General features: G+C 45.2%; 1 protein-coding gene and 1 long non-coding RNA gene across 9 annotated transcripts in view; one reads left to right on the top strand and one right to left on the bottom strand.

The window, feature by feature from the left end:
* LOC135364554 (acyl-coenzyme A synthetase ACSM3, mitochondrial-like) overlaps positions 1–8,003 on the bottom strand; it is a 30,320-nt gene extending 22,317 nt beyond the window's left edge. For all 8 annotated transcript variants that reach the window (XM_064592728.1, XM_064592729.1, XM_064592730.1 and 5 more), the window contains exon 1: positions 5,982–8,003. In XM_064592728.1, coding sequence (XP_064448798.1) covers positions 5,982–6,414 — 433 coding nt within the window. In that variant the 5' untranslated portion in view covers positions 6,415–8,003. The remainder of the gene's footprint in view (positions 1–5,981) is intronic.
* On the top strand, positions 482–8,112 carry LOC135364555 (uncharacterized). Its single transcript, XR_010411908.1, has 3 exons — positions 482–1,196; positions 5,677–6,197; positions 7,990–8,112. It is a non-coding gene; the product is annotated as an uncharacterized LOC135364555 (long non-coding RNA).
* Positions 8,113–16,835: the final 8,723 nt, after the last annotated feature.

Genomic DNA, 16,835 nt, shown 5'->3' on the forward strand with positions numbered 1-16,835 from the left:
ATTATGCTACTTGAGAAGGAGTTGCTTACACAGTTTTACCAAAATTCATTAGAACTTTAATAAGCAGATTTTTTTTTAGATACAAGAACCTAGACTAACTGGTCTTGTGGTTTCCATAGCAGGCAAGTCAAGTGCTGTTAGATCTGTGGATGTTTGGGGCACTGGGTGGCTCAGTCGGGTGGACGTCTCCCTTCAGCTCAGGTCATGATCCCAGGGTCCTGAGATCAAGCCCCATGCCGGGCTCTCTGCTCAGTGGGGAGTCGGCTTCTCCAACTCCCTCTGTGCTCTCTCCCTGTGTTCTTTCTCTTTCTCTCTCTCTCTCAAATAAGTAAAATCTTTTTTTTTAAGATTTTATTTATTTATTTGACAGAAAGAGAGAGCACACAAGCAGGAGGAGTGGGAGAGGGAGAAGCAGGCATCCCGTGGAGCAGGGAGCCCGATGTGGGGCTGATCCCAGGACCCTGGGATCATGACCTGAGCCGAAGGCAGACGCCTAATGACTGAGCCACCCAGGTGCCCTTAAAATCTTTTTAAAAAAAGAATCTGTGGATACGCTACAGAATGATCAAGCAAAATGAGGTTGTCTGTGCTAAGGGGTATTTGTACTAATCACTGTGTTGTGTTTCTGGTGTAAGAACATAAATCCAAAGTCACCTTCTGATAGAAAGCCATGGACAGTGTGGAAATTAAAGGCACAATTTAAGAGCAGTGATTGTGTTTGATGGATGATGAGCCTAAGAAAATAGAAGCCAGCGTCCCTTGCACACACGGCCACTGGCCCTATGCTAAATGCTATGCTTGCACTGCATCATTTCAGCCTCAGGAAAAAACCTCTGGGTAAAGTACCATCCTTATTCCTGTTTCCAGATGGGAAGAAAAAAAAAAAAAAGACCTGGTGCTAACAGAAGTCACCAACAAAGATCTATGTGCGTTTTCTCTCTGGGAAGCACCTGGAGAGTGCAGATTTTGTGTTATTTCTCTCTATCTCCCTTCAGGGCTAGCACAGTGCTCAGCTCATGCCATTAAATGATTGTGGAAGTTATGTAAATTTAGGTTTCTGAATTTGTTCTTCTCTCAGGTGAGCTGGGAGGAATATGCTTCAGCGAGAGTCCACATGGCTTACCTCACAGGGGACAGAGGGATCATGGATGAAGATGGTTCCTTCTGGTGGACTGGTAGAGCTGATGATGTCCCAGGTGTGTTGGGGTCAGAGGCGGTAAATGCTTGTGGTTACTGCTATTGAGCGTGGGGCTGTGGTGGTCTGGGGAGGGCTCTGGACCACCTCAGATACATAAGCATTACAGAAAGTTTAGAAAATGCAAATAAACAAAAATAAAAAAATAAGAGTCATTCACCATCTCATATTTTGGTGTATATTCTTCTAGTCTTCTTTCTTCGTATATAGAAACACTTTTTTAGTAGAAGTGAGTTCAAGGAGAAATGTTCTAGCATAACTTGTCTTTTTCATTCAGCAATATAAGAGAAATGTTTTTCTGTGCAATAATGCATATTTACATAATACCATTTTAAAATTTTTAATTAAGTAAAACATATATTCAGTAAGTACACAAATCTTACATGAACAGCCCAATGAATGTTTACATATTTATGCACCTGTAATCACATTTAGATTAGGACATAAGATATTCCCAGCACCCTAATAGGCTCCCTCATGTCCTCACGCCTCTGTGAAAACTGAACTCCTCCTTTTATGAACTTAGAAGTAAATTTCTGTACCTAAAAGCAGTTTCAGGAATTGGGAAAAGTCCATTAAATCCTAAGAGCAATAAATTCTGAGTGGCAGGGCGCCTGGGTGGCTGAGTTGGTTAAGCGACTGCCTTCAGCTCAGGTCATGATCCTGGAGTCCCTGGATCGAGTCCCGCATCGGGCTCCCTGCTCGGCAGGGAGTCTACTTCTCCCTCTGACCCTCCCCCCTCTCATGTGTTCTCTCTCATTCTCTCTCTCTCAAATAAATAAATAAAATCTTAAAAAAAAAAAATTCTGAGTGGCAGATGCCTGCAAGCAGATTCCATGGGCCATCCCAATTCAGACCTGGCCAACCACAAAAGTCACAGGAATGTTAAATATGACAAGCAATTTGAACATCCCACTCTCTAAATCGCAAACCTGCTTTCCCAGTGTTTTGACACAACTTAAAAAACTCAACTAAAGTTTGCTCAGGAAGTCTCTCCTCTGAGCACTCCCTACTGGAGTTAATTCTGAATGAACCACTTCCTTTCTTTACCTCTAACTGGTCTCAAGGTTTACCTTTAGCCTCTCTTTCCATCAGTAACTATTATTCTGACTTCTAAAACCATAGATTAATTTTGCCTGCTCCCTTATACAAATGGAATCATCCCGTCTGTACTCTTTTGTGTCTGACTTCTTTCTCTCAAAATAATGCCTGTGAGATTTATCCATGTCATTGTATCTGTATCAATAGTTCATTCTTCTTCATTGCTATGTAGAATCCCATTGTATGAATAACACCTAAAATTTACTTATCCACTCTACTTTTGGTGAGAGAATGGGATTGATTCCAATCTGGGATAACATGAATAAAGGTGCTTTGAATATTATTCTACATGTCTGTTGCTGAATATATGCAAAGATTGATGATTGATATAGATCTAGGAGGGGAGATGTGAATCATAAGGTATGCATATTTTAAGTTTGATTAAGATATTACCACAGTTTTCTAATTCCCAATTTATACTCCTACCACAGTGGAGGCTGAATAAAAGTTCCATTTGCATAATTATGCTAAGCGAAATAAGTCAGTCAGAGAAAGACAAATATCAGATGATTTCAATCATATGCGGAATTTGAGAAACAAAACAAATGAGCATAAGGAAAAAGAGAGAGAGAGGCAAACCAAGAAAGAGACTTATAACTATAGAGAACACACTGATGGTTGCCAGAGGGGAGGTGGGTGGGGAGATGGGTGAAACAGGTGGTGGGGATTAAGAAGCACATTTGTTGTGATGGGCACTGGATGTTGTTTGGTTTGCTGAATCACTAAACCCTACACCTGAAATGAATATTATACTGTATGTTAACTGGAATTTAAAGAGAAACCTTTTTTAAAAAAGTTCTATTTGCTCCATACCCTCAACAACACTTGTTACTATGAATCTTTTAAACTTTAGTCATCCAGGTAAGTCTGCAGTATTATTTCATAATAGTTTTCATATAATTTTAAGGGACATGTAGTAGTTCATTCTGTCAAGATGATAAAGTTTTTTACTTTACTAATCCCTTATTGTTGGAGGTTTGGTTTTTAGTTTTTTTTCAATTTTTTACTTTATAAAACGCTTGGATGATCATCCTTTAACATAACATTTTTGTATGTCAGTATCAGAAATAAAAAAGGAGTTATCGCTACAGATCTTACACATATTAAAAAGACAGAGGTGCCTGGGTGGCTCAGTTGATTAAGTGTTGGCCTTAGCCAGTTTTGGCTTAGGTCATGATCTCAGGGTCATGGGATTGAGCCCCATGTTGGGCTCTGCACTCAGTGGGGAACCTGCTTGAGATTCTCGCTCTCCCTCACCCTCTACCCCTCTACCAGTCTCTCACATTCTCTCTCTAAAATAGATAAATAAATCTTTAAAAAAAAAGATAACAAGAAAATACTATGAACAGTTTTAGGTCAACAAATTCAACAATGTAGATGAAATGGAAAGATGCCTCAAAAAATAGAACATACCACACAAAATAAAACAAAAATCTGAATGATCCGGTATCTATTTTAATAACTGAAATAATTATTAACAACCTTACCAGAAAGAAAGCCCCAGACCCAGGTGGTTTTACTGGTAAATCCTATCAAACATTTATGGAAGAAATAACATGAAACTTACAAAAACCCTTACAGACAGTAAAGGAGCAAGTAACATTGGATATTATCAGGTTTTAAGTCTTGGCCAATGTGAAAAGTGAATAATCTCAAAAAAAAAAAAAAGTGAGTAATCTTACTTGTCTTTTGATTACTAGTAAGATTGAAGTTTTTCTGCTGTTTACTGTCCTTTTTCGATTTTAAAATCTGAATGTTTATCTTTTTCTGACTCATTTTTTAAAGATTAATTTATTTATTACAGAGAGAGAGTGCATGAGATCGAGGCGGGGGAGGGGAGGACGTGGGGAAGGCAGAGGAAGAGACAGAATCTCAAGCAGACTCCCTGCTGCATGTGGAGCCTGACACTGACGCAGGGCTCAATCCAACAACTATGAGGTCGTGACCTGAGCCAAAATTAAATCAAGAGTTAGACACCTAGCTGACTGAGACTGCGCATAGGGTGGTGTGCTGATGATGAAACGAAAAGTCCTCAATTTGCAGTCCTTCCACCTACATGCTATGGCCTATAATACCTGCTTGCCATTAGAGCACTTTTGAGTTAAGGTATTATCTCAAAGATCAAAACTGTGGGAGGAATGGATCACGGATCCAGTCCTTCCTCTATACTGGAAATCACTTACTAGATTTTCAGTAGCGCCCTGAGGCACAAGGAGACAGGATAGTTTGGTTTTGACGGAAAAACAAGATAGGTCATGAAAAACCAGAATATAAAAACCATAAAACTCCACAGTACAGGGACGCCTGGGTGGCTCACTCGTTAAGTGTCTGCCTTCGGCTCAGGTCATGATCCCAGGGTCCTGGGATCGAGCCCCTACGTCGGGCTCCCTGCTCGGCGGGAAGCCTGCTTCTCCCTCTCCCACTCTCCCTGCTTGTGTTCCCTCTCTTGCTGTGGGTCTCTCTGTCAAATAAATAAATAAAATCTTTAAAGAAAAAAGAAACTAATGATGTACTGTATGGTGAGTAACATAATAAAATTTAAAAATTTAAAAAATGGCGATGTCCAAAATTCATCAGATGCCATATTTTTGCCTGCAGATCTAGCTATTATTAAGGTCCCAGGGATATTCTGCACTTGACTCCCTGGGGGCCAGAGGAAACAGCCTTGCTGACATTTCTGCCAAAAAATCTGCTCAAAAGGAGCTTGAGAGTCAGGCCTCTGTCATGTTCTGAAGGGATGTCCTACCAATTGACAGTTTGGAAAAATTGATCAGATATGCCCAACAACTGGGCCCAGAGAAGGAGAAACAATGTTGGGAATCTAATGACTGATAAAAAGAGAGAATTCTGCCTTGGATCAAGTAACAATCTGGCCCTCCCCAAAATTCTAAAATTCCCATGCCTGACAATAGTACAAACCTTAAACCATTGGTCTAATAACAAACTGATAGTGTTCATGAACCAATATTGGTGGGGAAATATTAAGAAGGCTGCAAAAAAGTGCCTACCTTGCTCCTCCCATTGGTCCAAAATACAATCCTGGGAAAGAAATCCATACCTCCCGTGGGCATTTAAACTGCCCAATGAACCCTTTGAGATTTGGCAAGTGGATTTCATGCCACTTCCTCATCTCATGGAAATAAGTGTTAGTCAATGTGCCTATGTTTCCTCACTGGACCAAAGCTTTCCCTTGGAGAAAGGCCAATGACTCGTGTGTGGCTGAAATCCTGTTAGAAAAAATTATCCCTCCCAGGGAAGCCCTCTTGAACTACACAGTGACCAGAAAACCCATTCTACCGTGCAGGGCCCTCACCCCGTTTGTGATGTTTGGCCAGTTTTACAACACTTTCATTGTACATTACTAACCCCTATCTTCACAGATGGTCCAATGCAATAATGGCAATACTGGGGACTCAATGAGCAAAATGTGCAAATTTTCCAACTACCTGGGACAAAGGCATTGCTGTTACTCCTTCGAAATCTCAAGTCCACACCCTTTGGAACTCAGACTCTCACCCTTGGAGACAGTCACTGGACATCCATGCATTCGACCACTGCCCCTTTTGACCCACAGGTGGGAAAAGGGGATATATTTCAATAATGCAAACATCTAGTTGCTTCTATTAAAACTAACCATGTTGTAGCAGAGCAATCTTTTCACAGGCCACTCCCAGCGGACACTTACCTTGATCATCACACCTTGCAACCTGGAGAGTCTCTCCATTGGAAAAGACACCTCCACAGAGATTCTCTTCAACCTCCCTTGAGAGGCCCTTATCACATACTGCTAACCAAACCTTGTGCTGCCAAATCCCAGGGAATGGACTCTTGGGTCCACGGGACACATTTAAAGAAGGCACCAAACCCTGACTGGACCTGTACACCAGCTGGTGACAAGAAGGTAAATACTTCCCAAATTGCAATAGAAAACATCTGGGGAGACAGCTTGCCCCACATGTCCAGACCAGGCCTGCATTCCTTTTCTCACTGTTGCTCCTTCTACCTCTTTTGTGCAAAGAACATGCCATTTTCTGCATATCCCAGTCTCTTGCAAAAGGAGGAAACCTCTTTGGATTATGATCTTCCCTAAAATCGCCTCCTTTTGATCTTGTGAGCATTTCTAGAGGTTTAGAAGGTTCAGAATTCAAAAGTCTTTCTTTTACCTCAACTACTAACTGAATCCTGATTCTAATCCAAATGCATGGTTTCTGAATTTACAACATAACAGACCACTACTGATAACCCATATAGTTCTAAACAGTTCTTTTGAAAGAACAATACTGTTTTGAAATGTCCCAGAAGTATTCCTATTCTTGCAACAAGTTCTCTAACTATTGCTTCATGTTCTTCAGTGTACTCTATGTTCCCTAATGTGCTCAGTGATTTCATTCAGTGCATTCCTGCAGTATTTGTCTGTTTTGTTTCTAGCCACTGGGGGAGGACACTTCCAGGAGGCATACAGGACTCCGGGTTTGCCTTCAGTCCAAACAAGTGCCAATAAATATTTTCAGTTGGCTCCTTTCAGACCTAGGGTCCTGGATTAAAACCAGCATATGGTTTGGAATTGTCATCTTGTTTTTGATTCTGTACTTGCTGTCTCTCAGTCCTTTGTAGAAACACTGTCTCCAATGAAGTGATGCTGGCTCACTGGTCTCAGTCTTGAGCAGATACAGACTTCACATGGGAAGTTCGTGAGTTTCTCCCATCTAACCCTCCCTGTTCCTCAGGTGTCACTTGAGTAGTCTACAACTGCCATGCACATTCCCTCCAACATGAGACATGCCAATCTGAAAAAGCTTTGCTGGCACTGAAACACAAAACCACTAACTACAAAGAACTTGACTGTTGATCAGGAAGCCTTCCAGGGACACCTGGGCGGCTCAGTCGATTAAGCGTCTGCCTTTGGCTCAGGTCATGGTCCCAGGGTCCTGGGATTGAGTCCCACATTGGGATCCTTGCTCAGCGGGGGCCTGTTTCTCCCTCTGCCTCTCTGCCTCTCTGTCTCTCTCTCATACATACATACAAATAAATAAAATCCTAAAGAGAAAAAGAAATTCTCCCAAGGAAACTTTTTTAAAGTTCTTATTTACAATTAGTCCACATACACTATGATACTCATTTCAGGTGTACAATCTAGCGCTTCAACACTTCCAGGCAACACCTGGTGCTCATCCTAATCCCTATCACCTATTCAACCCATTCCCCCAAACACCTCCCCTCGGTAACAACAGGTTGTTCTCTCTACTTAAGAGTGTTTCTTGGTTTGACTCTTTTTTCTTCTCTTGGCTCATTTGTTTTTTTTTTCTTTATAAACTCCACAGATGAGTAAAATCATACAGTATTTATCTTTCTCTGATTTATTTTGCTCATCAAAGCAAATCTTGATCAGAAGGAGTGAGGGTGTTACACAAATACAATGAATCATGGAACACTACATCAAAAACTAACGTACTGCATGGCGACTAACGTAATAAAATTTTTTTAAAAGGGTAATTTTGAAAACTCCTAACGGGAAATGTCACAAAACACAGGCAGGAGGTTTGGGCAGGGGGAGCCCCCACACCCTACCCCTCCAAATAAAGTGGGGACCCAACAGGAAGACATGGACTTGACCTCGCACATGGATACTCCACTACTCCAGCTAGCAGAACTCTATTCTCATCTCTATATCCCCCCCTCACCTCCTCCAACAGGGCTCACCCACGAGAAGCTACAACACTTGGAACTCCCAGATGCCACCAATGGACCTTCGGTTCTTAACAGCCTTCCAAATTGCCCCCTTTCCTCCTGAAAACAGGGAGCCTCTCTGATATTCCCCAATGTGCCTACGGTTGAATCACAGCTTCTCTGTCCTGCATTCAAGTCTCTTTCCTTCCAAAGAAACCCGACCTGGGCTGATAATTCCCTGAGAGTTTCTACCTTTAAGGTTACAAACTGGACGGTACTTGGTTTTTACCTGGGGCTCTGGTTCCAGCAGAAATCAGAAAGTGGGATCCCAGCTCATTCTTCTAGAAGGTCCTGAGAGGCAGCAGTTAGCGTCTTCACCTCCCAACTAAATGCTGCTCCCCTTCCTCTTAATTGGAGTCAGGATTTCTCCCCAGAAACAAGCCTGCATCTGTAACAAAACCACCACAGCATCTCTGACGGGGCGTCGCGGGACCCCTCCATCCACGGATGCCCGAGTCAAATACCTCTTGTTCAAATACCCTCAGGGAAAATAAGGACCAAACCAGGGCAACAGCCCCCCAAATGCAAGCGACTGTGCTGCTCACCTACCAGCAGGGCCTGGGAAGCCGCCCAGAGCCCCCTGCTCAGCACTCAGCCAACAAGGCTGCTTCTCCTTCGCTCCTCAGGAGGCACCAAGTTGCTGCAAAGGCCCCAGGTTCTCCCAGGGCGGCGGCAGAACTTGCTGGTAAACGCAGCCCTGGCTCTCGGAGGGTAGTGGGTCCTCGGGGGGCAGCAGAAACCTCTCCTGCCCTGCGGTGCCCTGGGTCAGAGAAGGCCATGAAGTCTTCCTACAGCAGGCAGTTGCTGCGCCCTCAGGGAAACCGCCCCCCCCCCCGTCGGAGGTGCGCGCGCGCCCCCGCCCCCCCCGTCGGAGGTGCGCGCGCGCCCCCGCCCCCCCCGTCGGAGGTGCGCGCGCGCCCCCGCCCCCCCCGTCGGAGGTGCGCGCGCGCCCCCGCCCCCCCCGTCGGAGGTGCGCGCGCGCCCCCGCCCCCCACCGTCGGAGGTGCGCGCGCGCCCCCTGCCGGCTGCCCTGGGAATCCCTACAATTCTCCAAGCCATGGCTGCTCAGCTGCAGGCACTGAGGGTGCTTGGGTCCCGCCAAGCCTGTTCTCCAGACTGGGACAGGGCTTTGTGACGGTGCCTCAGACACAAAGACATCTGTACCTTCTCCTTTCTGTGTCACTGAAGAATGAAACCGATTTTGTCAATGTCACTAGGGAACTGCTAGCGCTGCCACCACTCCCCTCCAAAATACAGACTGCAAATTGACATAATGCAAACTCACGTGCTTGGGTTTACCCACCAAAAGGTTCCTAGTACATAAAACACTGACACCCAGTACACTATCTTAATTTTGCTTTCAATCTTCTCCCTCTTAAGAACAGAATAATTTCCGGTCAGGTCAGGATATTGAAATTCCATTTAGGTAAGACATCATCTAGCACCATGATCTTGATCGTGACAGCGTAGTTTCAACTTTGCCAATCAAGTGTTTGGGAACACATAGGTGACAGGGTCCAAATGCAAACCTAGAGGGAGCTACACATGCCTTATGAATTACTGCATGTCTCCTGAGATAATGTTTTCAATGAAAAGTGATTTAGACATGGAAGATGGATGAAATCGTTTCCATCAGTCTGGGAAGGAACCCATTTTACCTTCAAATACTAATTGCCATCCGGTCACAACTAGAAGAAGCTTGGTGAAGTATGACGTTTCTGCTTGGATGTAAGAGAATGCTTGGGGTTTGTTTTTTGGTTTTGTTTAAGATTTTTTTTTGACTTGTTCCCTCTCTCACTCTGAATGAGAGACAGTGAGAGAGGGAACACAGGCAGGGGAGTGGGAGAGGGAGAAGCTGAGCCGGGAGCCCGATGCCGGGTTTGATCCCAGGACTCTGGGATCATGACCAGAGCCAAAGGCAGATGCTTAAAGACTGAGCCACCCAGGCGCCCCGAATGCTTGGGGTTGGAAACTGTCCACCTACCATCCTGCATCAGGATCCACAGTGGACATGAGGATAGCAACCCCCCCATCCTGCTGCACATTGCTAGCTCCGGAGGGAGAACACGGACCTTATTTTCGAATACTTTGGGTCGAGATCAGCAATGCATCTGTGCCAGTTCCAGGCTGCAGGATCTGGGGCCTGGTTTTGGAAATTGAGCAAGGCCCCTCTGGTATAGGAGGGCTCCCTGGCCCACGGCCTCCACACACCTGGACCACCTCCCCCTTTCCTCCTTGCAATTCCTCATTGTCCCTTCTTCTCTCGACCCCTATCTCCCTCTGATTCTTCCTCACCCTCTCTCAGGCTCCTGGTGGTGCCACACTCCCTGGGTGTTGTCCAGAAGTCCCTTGAGAGAGAAGCTTATGAACTTTATGAATTAAAATGGTCATGGAGATCCCACACAGATCAAGCATGAGATGCAGCTTGGCATTTTTCCATTTATGTGCATAATGTAAACCCCACACTAACACCTAATAAGGTGACAGAGATAAGGGGCATTTCTAGGGATGTTTAACGTGTAACACCTTCTCCCTTAATATGGGATGATTTGAACACCATAAATCTTTCTATCCAAAGGCAAATTCCCAAGACAGAAGAGGTCTATTTTACTGCCATTTATTCAGTATCATTTTCATCCAGTTCCCACTGATTTTTCCTTTCAGATTTCCTTCTGTAGTTTTGTTCAAAAGGCTATTCAATTACCAAACATATGTGGCAATGCTAGTTATCATTTCTTCAATGATCCAGCACATTTGCAACTGTGATCAAAGAACATCCTTTGTGGGTTTCACTCTTCTGAAATATATTGAGACTTGCTTTATGTCCAATTCATGCTTAAATTTTATAAACATATGATATGTCCTTAAAAATAATGACTCTCCTTTATCTTCTTGGTAAAATAACCTATAGATTTCTGTGTATAACTGTATGTATTAATATATATACATATTTCTGTATCTGTATATATTCATTTTATACGAATGTAGAATAGTTTTATTTTTTAACTTCTATTTTATCTTATCTAATATCTAAATGCATAATTATTATACATGTATTTTATGTCTTTATTTTGTATCTCCTTCTATATGCTATGTACTTTATATGATTATGTATCTACCTCTACATTCAGATGTTTTAACTGTCCAATCTTCTGTATCCTTACTAGTTTGGGGGCTGCTGAGAGAGGGCTGTGAAAATTTGCCACTCGAGGATTTTATTTTTCCTGCATTTTTTTTGAAAGATTTTATTTATTTATTTGAAAGAGAGAGCAGAGAGAGAAAAAGCATGAGTGGGGGGAGGGGCAGAGGGAGAGGGAGAAGCAGACTCCCGCTGAGCAGGGAGCTGGATGTGGGGCTCAATCCCAGGTCCCTGGGATCATGACCTGAGCTGAAGGCAGACGCTTAACTGACTGAGCCACCCAGGCACTGCAAAAGCTTGCCCTTGTTGGTCGGTTGGTTGGTTTAGAAAGTTGTGGATTTTTATCTGGATCTTTTTGTCCATTCGCATTCAATGGGACTTTTTCTCCTTGACTTTACATTTATCATCTCATGATGTGCGTTCTATTTGTCCAGACTTCTCTAGTTTTTCTTCTCCTTTTAAAATCTGTTACTATCTGATATTATGCCCTTCACTTTGATCCTGCCTCATGAGCCACATGGAAAAAGTCTAGTTTCACTGTAAGTAAGTGGTGTTAAGTTCACCGTGGTTCCCACAGTCCATATCTTGTGCCCTAACATCATTTCCCCTAAAGACCATCTACTGATAACTGGTGGCTGAATTGTTATGTTTGTTTAAAGGTGATTTCTTCTTTCCACTGTCTACTTGTATCTTTAATTCTGAGCAATCTTTTGTAAAGATCTTTCCCTTCTCTCAATCTCGATTTTCAAAGCTTTTCTTAAGGAGTACTCTAGACTCATGGATTATCATTCAGTATTGGGAAACTATTCCTGCCATGATTCATTTTGATCTGCAGGTTGTCTTCATTTGGACAGTGGTGACCCTTTCAAGCTGGTTCCTGCATCCTTTTCACATGAAGAGGTCCTCATTCTTGGTCCTCAGAAGTTCAGGCACGGAAACCCAGAGCCTGAGAAAGGATTCACATCTGCTTGATAAAAAAATCTCTCAGTCTACATCAGAGTCCAGTAAGTTTGGGGAACAACCTGATGGGTCCGATAAAGGTTCTGTTTGGTAAATAACCTCATCAGAGGTGGAGTAAGAAGCCACTGGCCTGAGGTCAATGCTGAGTCTTCCCCCAAGACAGGCCCTCTGAATCTATTCTTCCCGGGGTAGGCCTTTTATTCTGTTTTCTCTTCTCCACGAAGAATATTTTGAGTTCTATGAGGATTTAAATACCCCTTTGCTCCCTTCACCAGAAAGAATCAAGTGGCATGTAGCTCTATAAAAGCTCATAGAGTCTTGGGTAGAAGGGAAGGCTCTCCGTTGGTTGGAACCCTAGCTCCCTCACTCTCTAGCTGTGTGCCTTTCTCTGAGCCTCAGCATGCTCATCTCCAAAATGGGGGTGACAATGAGATTTTTCTACTGTAGGGCACTGTCGCCTGAGAGCAGAATGATTACTGACGCACACCTGACATAAAGCACTCAATAAGCCTGACATCCTATTCCTTACCTTTCCTTGCCTTGCATTTTTTTAGCTACTGTCTTTATAACTGGACCATTTCTCAGGGCAAGGCCTAAGCACTGGGTGTGTCTCCCGACCACCACCCCTCCCAAAATATGCTGGTGCTCTTCCCAGTGCCTGGCAAAAGCCTCGAGTTCAACGTAATTGTGTTGAATTCAATTACTTCTTTGCCATAGATCAATATCCAGGCAATCCAGGACTCCAGACTGGGGCCCATTCCCTCGTGCAGTCCCAGGACTTAAGTAAAGGCAGAGCAGGACCTTCAGTCATACTCACATCCCCTCCTACTAATCAGAGGGGATCAGGGGAGATGGAGGACCCAAGGAACCTCTGACAGCTGAAGGGTGGGAGTCTGGAGCCAAGATGGATCGTGGGAAACCTTGGGGAGCAGAAAAGGAGGACGTGACACAGAAAGTGGGAACAGGGGAGGTGGGGTTGGATGACAGTGAGTCTAGGACTGGAGACAAAGATAAGGACTGGGGATGTATCTAGGGTGGGCATATAGCCACACAGTACCCTTATGGACAAAACAGGAGTCAAAGAAGAACCTTCAAAGGCTAGGGTATTTGAGCTCAATAATAGTGCCACTGATAATGATCCTACAACAAATGTCTCCTTCCAGCCTGAGCATTCCACTTTGTGTGACAAGTTGAATAATCTCACTGTGATCTATGTCAGTCCACCACCTTGTATGTGTGGCTTTTAAGTTTTCACACACAAGGGAAAAATGTAAGTTGATTCTCATGACCCAGCTTTGAGATCTCCCAAGAACGTGTGTCTTTTAAAAGCAGATTCTCTCCTGGGGCACAGAGGGACAATACCCACGATTCTTGGCAGCACCAGGAGTTAGGAGTGGTTGGGTCCCTCAGAAAGTGACTCTAAGACAAGGATGTGGTATAAGTAGTTTCTCTGGAAGGGTCTTCAGGAAGCAATGACAGGAGCTAAGACGTGAAGGAGTCGAGCCAACACACAAGACGGTATTAGTTTAGAGGTCACGGCTGTGGGCAACTCTCCGTCTACTGGGAACGTCCAGAAGACTGTGCAGAACAGCCCTGAGTCATCCCGCCCATGTATGAAAAGACCTGCATGGAATGAGTGCTGCTCTCGTGGACATGAATTACCTGGCAGAAGAGCTCACTGCCCCAGCTAAAGAAGCCATTAGGAAGCCAATGGACACACTCAGGCAAAGAGCTGCCGGCAACTGCAGTATAGGCAGTCACTGTGTGTGCAGGATGGGGGGTGCCAGTAATGACAGCAGGGCACCAACCCTCTCCTCACATGTGTATATTCAATATCATGACCCCTGGGATCTGAAACATTGAGAAATTAGTGCAGTGCTCCACGTCATACGCCAAATGACTGGCATGGTTCCTTACTTTTATTATCACTTACAGTCCCAACACTGATACTTCCTAAATAACAACTTCTGTCCCATGAAAACCCGAACTCCACTATTTGAGTCTAGAAGTTTCAATTCAAGCAACTTTTCTAATAAGCACTCTTCAAAACTTGCCAGGGACAAAGACATACTCCTTTAACAAGGGATGGAGGACTACCTAAAGTCTATACCTTGACTGCAAAACAGTGAACACTTTCCTCCTCCAGGAAAAAAATTCCCATTCCCTGGAGTCTCAGGAGGCATGGGACCTGAAGCTTAAGAGTGCTCACTAACCTTGAAATCAGTGTTAACCAAGTGCAGTTTTCCAAGCTTAACAGCAATTGATAGTATGTTGCATTAGTGACAAAAAAAAAAAAAAATCTAATCATGTTCTCTTCCTATAAACATTACCAATTAACTGTGCAGTAAACGCATGTTTAAGTGGAGGACACTCTGTGCTTTTACCTGGGGCTCTGGTTCCAGCTGTAACAAAACCACCACAGCATCTCTGATGTGACATTGCAGGACCCCTCAATCCACGGATCCCTGAGTAAAATACGTCTTGTTGAAATACCCTCAGGGAAAGGGAGGAATGAACCAGGGGAACAGCTCAGGAAATGCAAGCGACTGTGCTGCTCACCTACCAGCATGTCCTGGGAAGACACCCAGAGCCCCCTCCTCAGCACTCACCCAACAAAGCAGCTTGTCTGTGGCACGTCAGGAGGCACCAAGTTGCTGCAAAGCCCCCAGGGTCTCCCACAGGGTGGTGGCAGAACCTACTGGAACCACAGCCCTGGCTCTCTATCCTGGGGCAGCCAGAGTCGGGCTGGATCCTTGGGCTGCTACAGAAGTCCTTCCTGCTCTGAGATGCCCTGGGTCAGCAAACGCTGAGAAACCTCCGCGTCCCGGTGGAGGTGCGCGGGCGCCCTCTCCTGGCCGCACTGGGAATCCCTACAATGCTCAAAGCCATGGCCCCTCAGCTGGAGGGACAGAGCATGCTCAGGTCCAGCCAAGCCATCTCTCTCCATGACAGATCCTGAGGCTCGGCCCCACAAGTCCATGCAAAAGGACGTGTGCCCATCTTCCCAAGTGAAACGGCCTCTGCAAAGCTCAGCCCTAGGAAGGTGGGAGCTTTGGGCTCAGGGAAATCTGATCACCTGCTTTCCCACCTTCTCGGGTCCCAATGCTCAAAGCACCTACACATCGACCTCCTCCACCCTGGTCCACGGTCCACTTCCATACACCTAGACCAGCAACCTCTTTTCATCCTTGAAATTCCTCTTTGTCTCTGCTTCTCTCTACCCTGTGTCTCTCTCTTTGTTCCTCTCACTTTCTAGGACTTGCCCAATCCCCCCACCACTCACTCAGTGTCTCTCTCCCTGACAGTCTCTTTCCCTATCTCTCCGCAGGCCCTCAGGCCTTCTGCTCTGTGCAGCCCTGTCCAAGACCACAGGGAACCACCTCTCCTGTCTCCCCCTCTCTCCTGCCATCATTCGGCCCAGACCCTGCTCACAGGGCATGGCAATCCCATTGTCAAAGGCTGCTCAGGCTGACCTTGACTACAGCAGTGCAGTTACCAGCCACTCCTGGGAAGCATGTGGACAGACAGACCTGGACACCTTGGTGGCCCAGCCACGACCTCAAAGCTACTGGAGGATGGCTGCTTCCACAACCCGGGAAGAAGGAGGGCTTTGCAAGACCCAGGAGTTGTGGTGCAGAATGGATTGGAGTAAAGGACTAAAAAGTGACAGAAGCATACACCCAACTCCTCCTGTGTGGTGAGGGAGGAATGGGTCTCTTGTCATTGGCCTCTGCCCTGCCCATCCCTCAACAAGGAAACTGGGGGCGGATTATGGGGCATCGTGGGTCTTACCAAGAAAACTGTCACCATCAGCCCCCCTCAGAGCCCATCTGCTGTTGGGGGGCAGCTGGTAAGGTGAAACCAGTGCACAAAATCTGGATTAATGCAGGGCCTCCTCACCGGTCTCCCAGGGCCACTAGGGATGCTTCGTTCATTCCTCACCATCACAACAGACCACTGCCTGGGGACAGACACCTGTCCTGCTGATCACCACACACCCCTTAAACTAGCAGGCGCCATGTGCTCAAGAGTATCTAGCACCAGAGTTCATACAACCACCAACAGACTTAAATACATGTTGTGTCCGCCTCCCCAGAAGGATTTCTTACGCCCCTTGCAGTAAAGATACCACAAAGGGGACTCTTGCTACTATTCTCCGTCACCACCATTGCTGCCGGTTTGTTTTCTGTGTGTACGGGCTTCACAGCGTGCACTCGAAGGGGAGCGACTGTAGGGCGTCCTGATGGCAGACGCTGACACAGAGACAGAACCGTGGAAGGTTTATTTGGGGGATCCCAGGAGAGACAGAGCACAGGGGACAGGATGGGCAGGGGCAACATTCAGGACATTAGGCTGATCTGACAATTTTCTAAATATATGCACACACAGCCTGGTTGTTACTGCTCTGGGAGGTCTTCAAATAGCAAATGTACTGTCCTGTAAGGCAGACGGATTGGGGTTAGTACACTGTGACCTTATGTTTTCCTGAATGCATTTGCTTCCTCTGGTATATCTGAGGCCTTGAATGAACACCTGAGGGTGTGGCTGCTTCCGTGAGTCTGTATGTAATAGAAAATAACTGTCTTCACATCTCAGATATGAATCTCTGAATATACATGTTCTCATAATGATCTTTTACTTCGTTCTTGGCTAGGACCTAAAATTTAATAGAAAAAAAAAGGGGGGGTCTTTGCCTTATTTTTGAAATGAGGA

Source organism: Mirounga angustirostris, unplaced genomic scaffold (genome assembly GCF_029215605.1).
Source record: "Mirounga angustirostris isolate CCGP_5_RB_7025 unplaced genomic scaffold, mMirAng1.0.hap1 SCAF_5, whole genome shotgun sequence".
In the NCBI taxonomy this organism is placed as follows: domain Eukaryota; kingdom Metazoa; phylum Chordata; class Mammalia; order Carnivora; family Phocidae; genus Mirounga; species Mirounga angustirostris.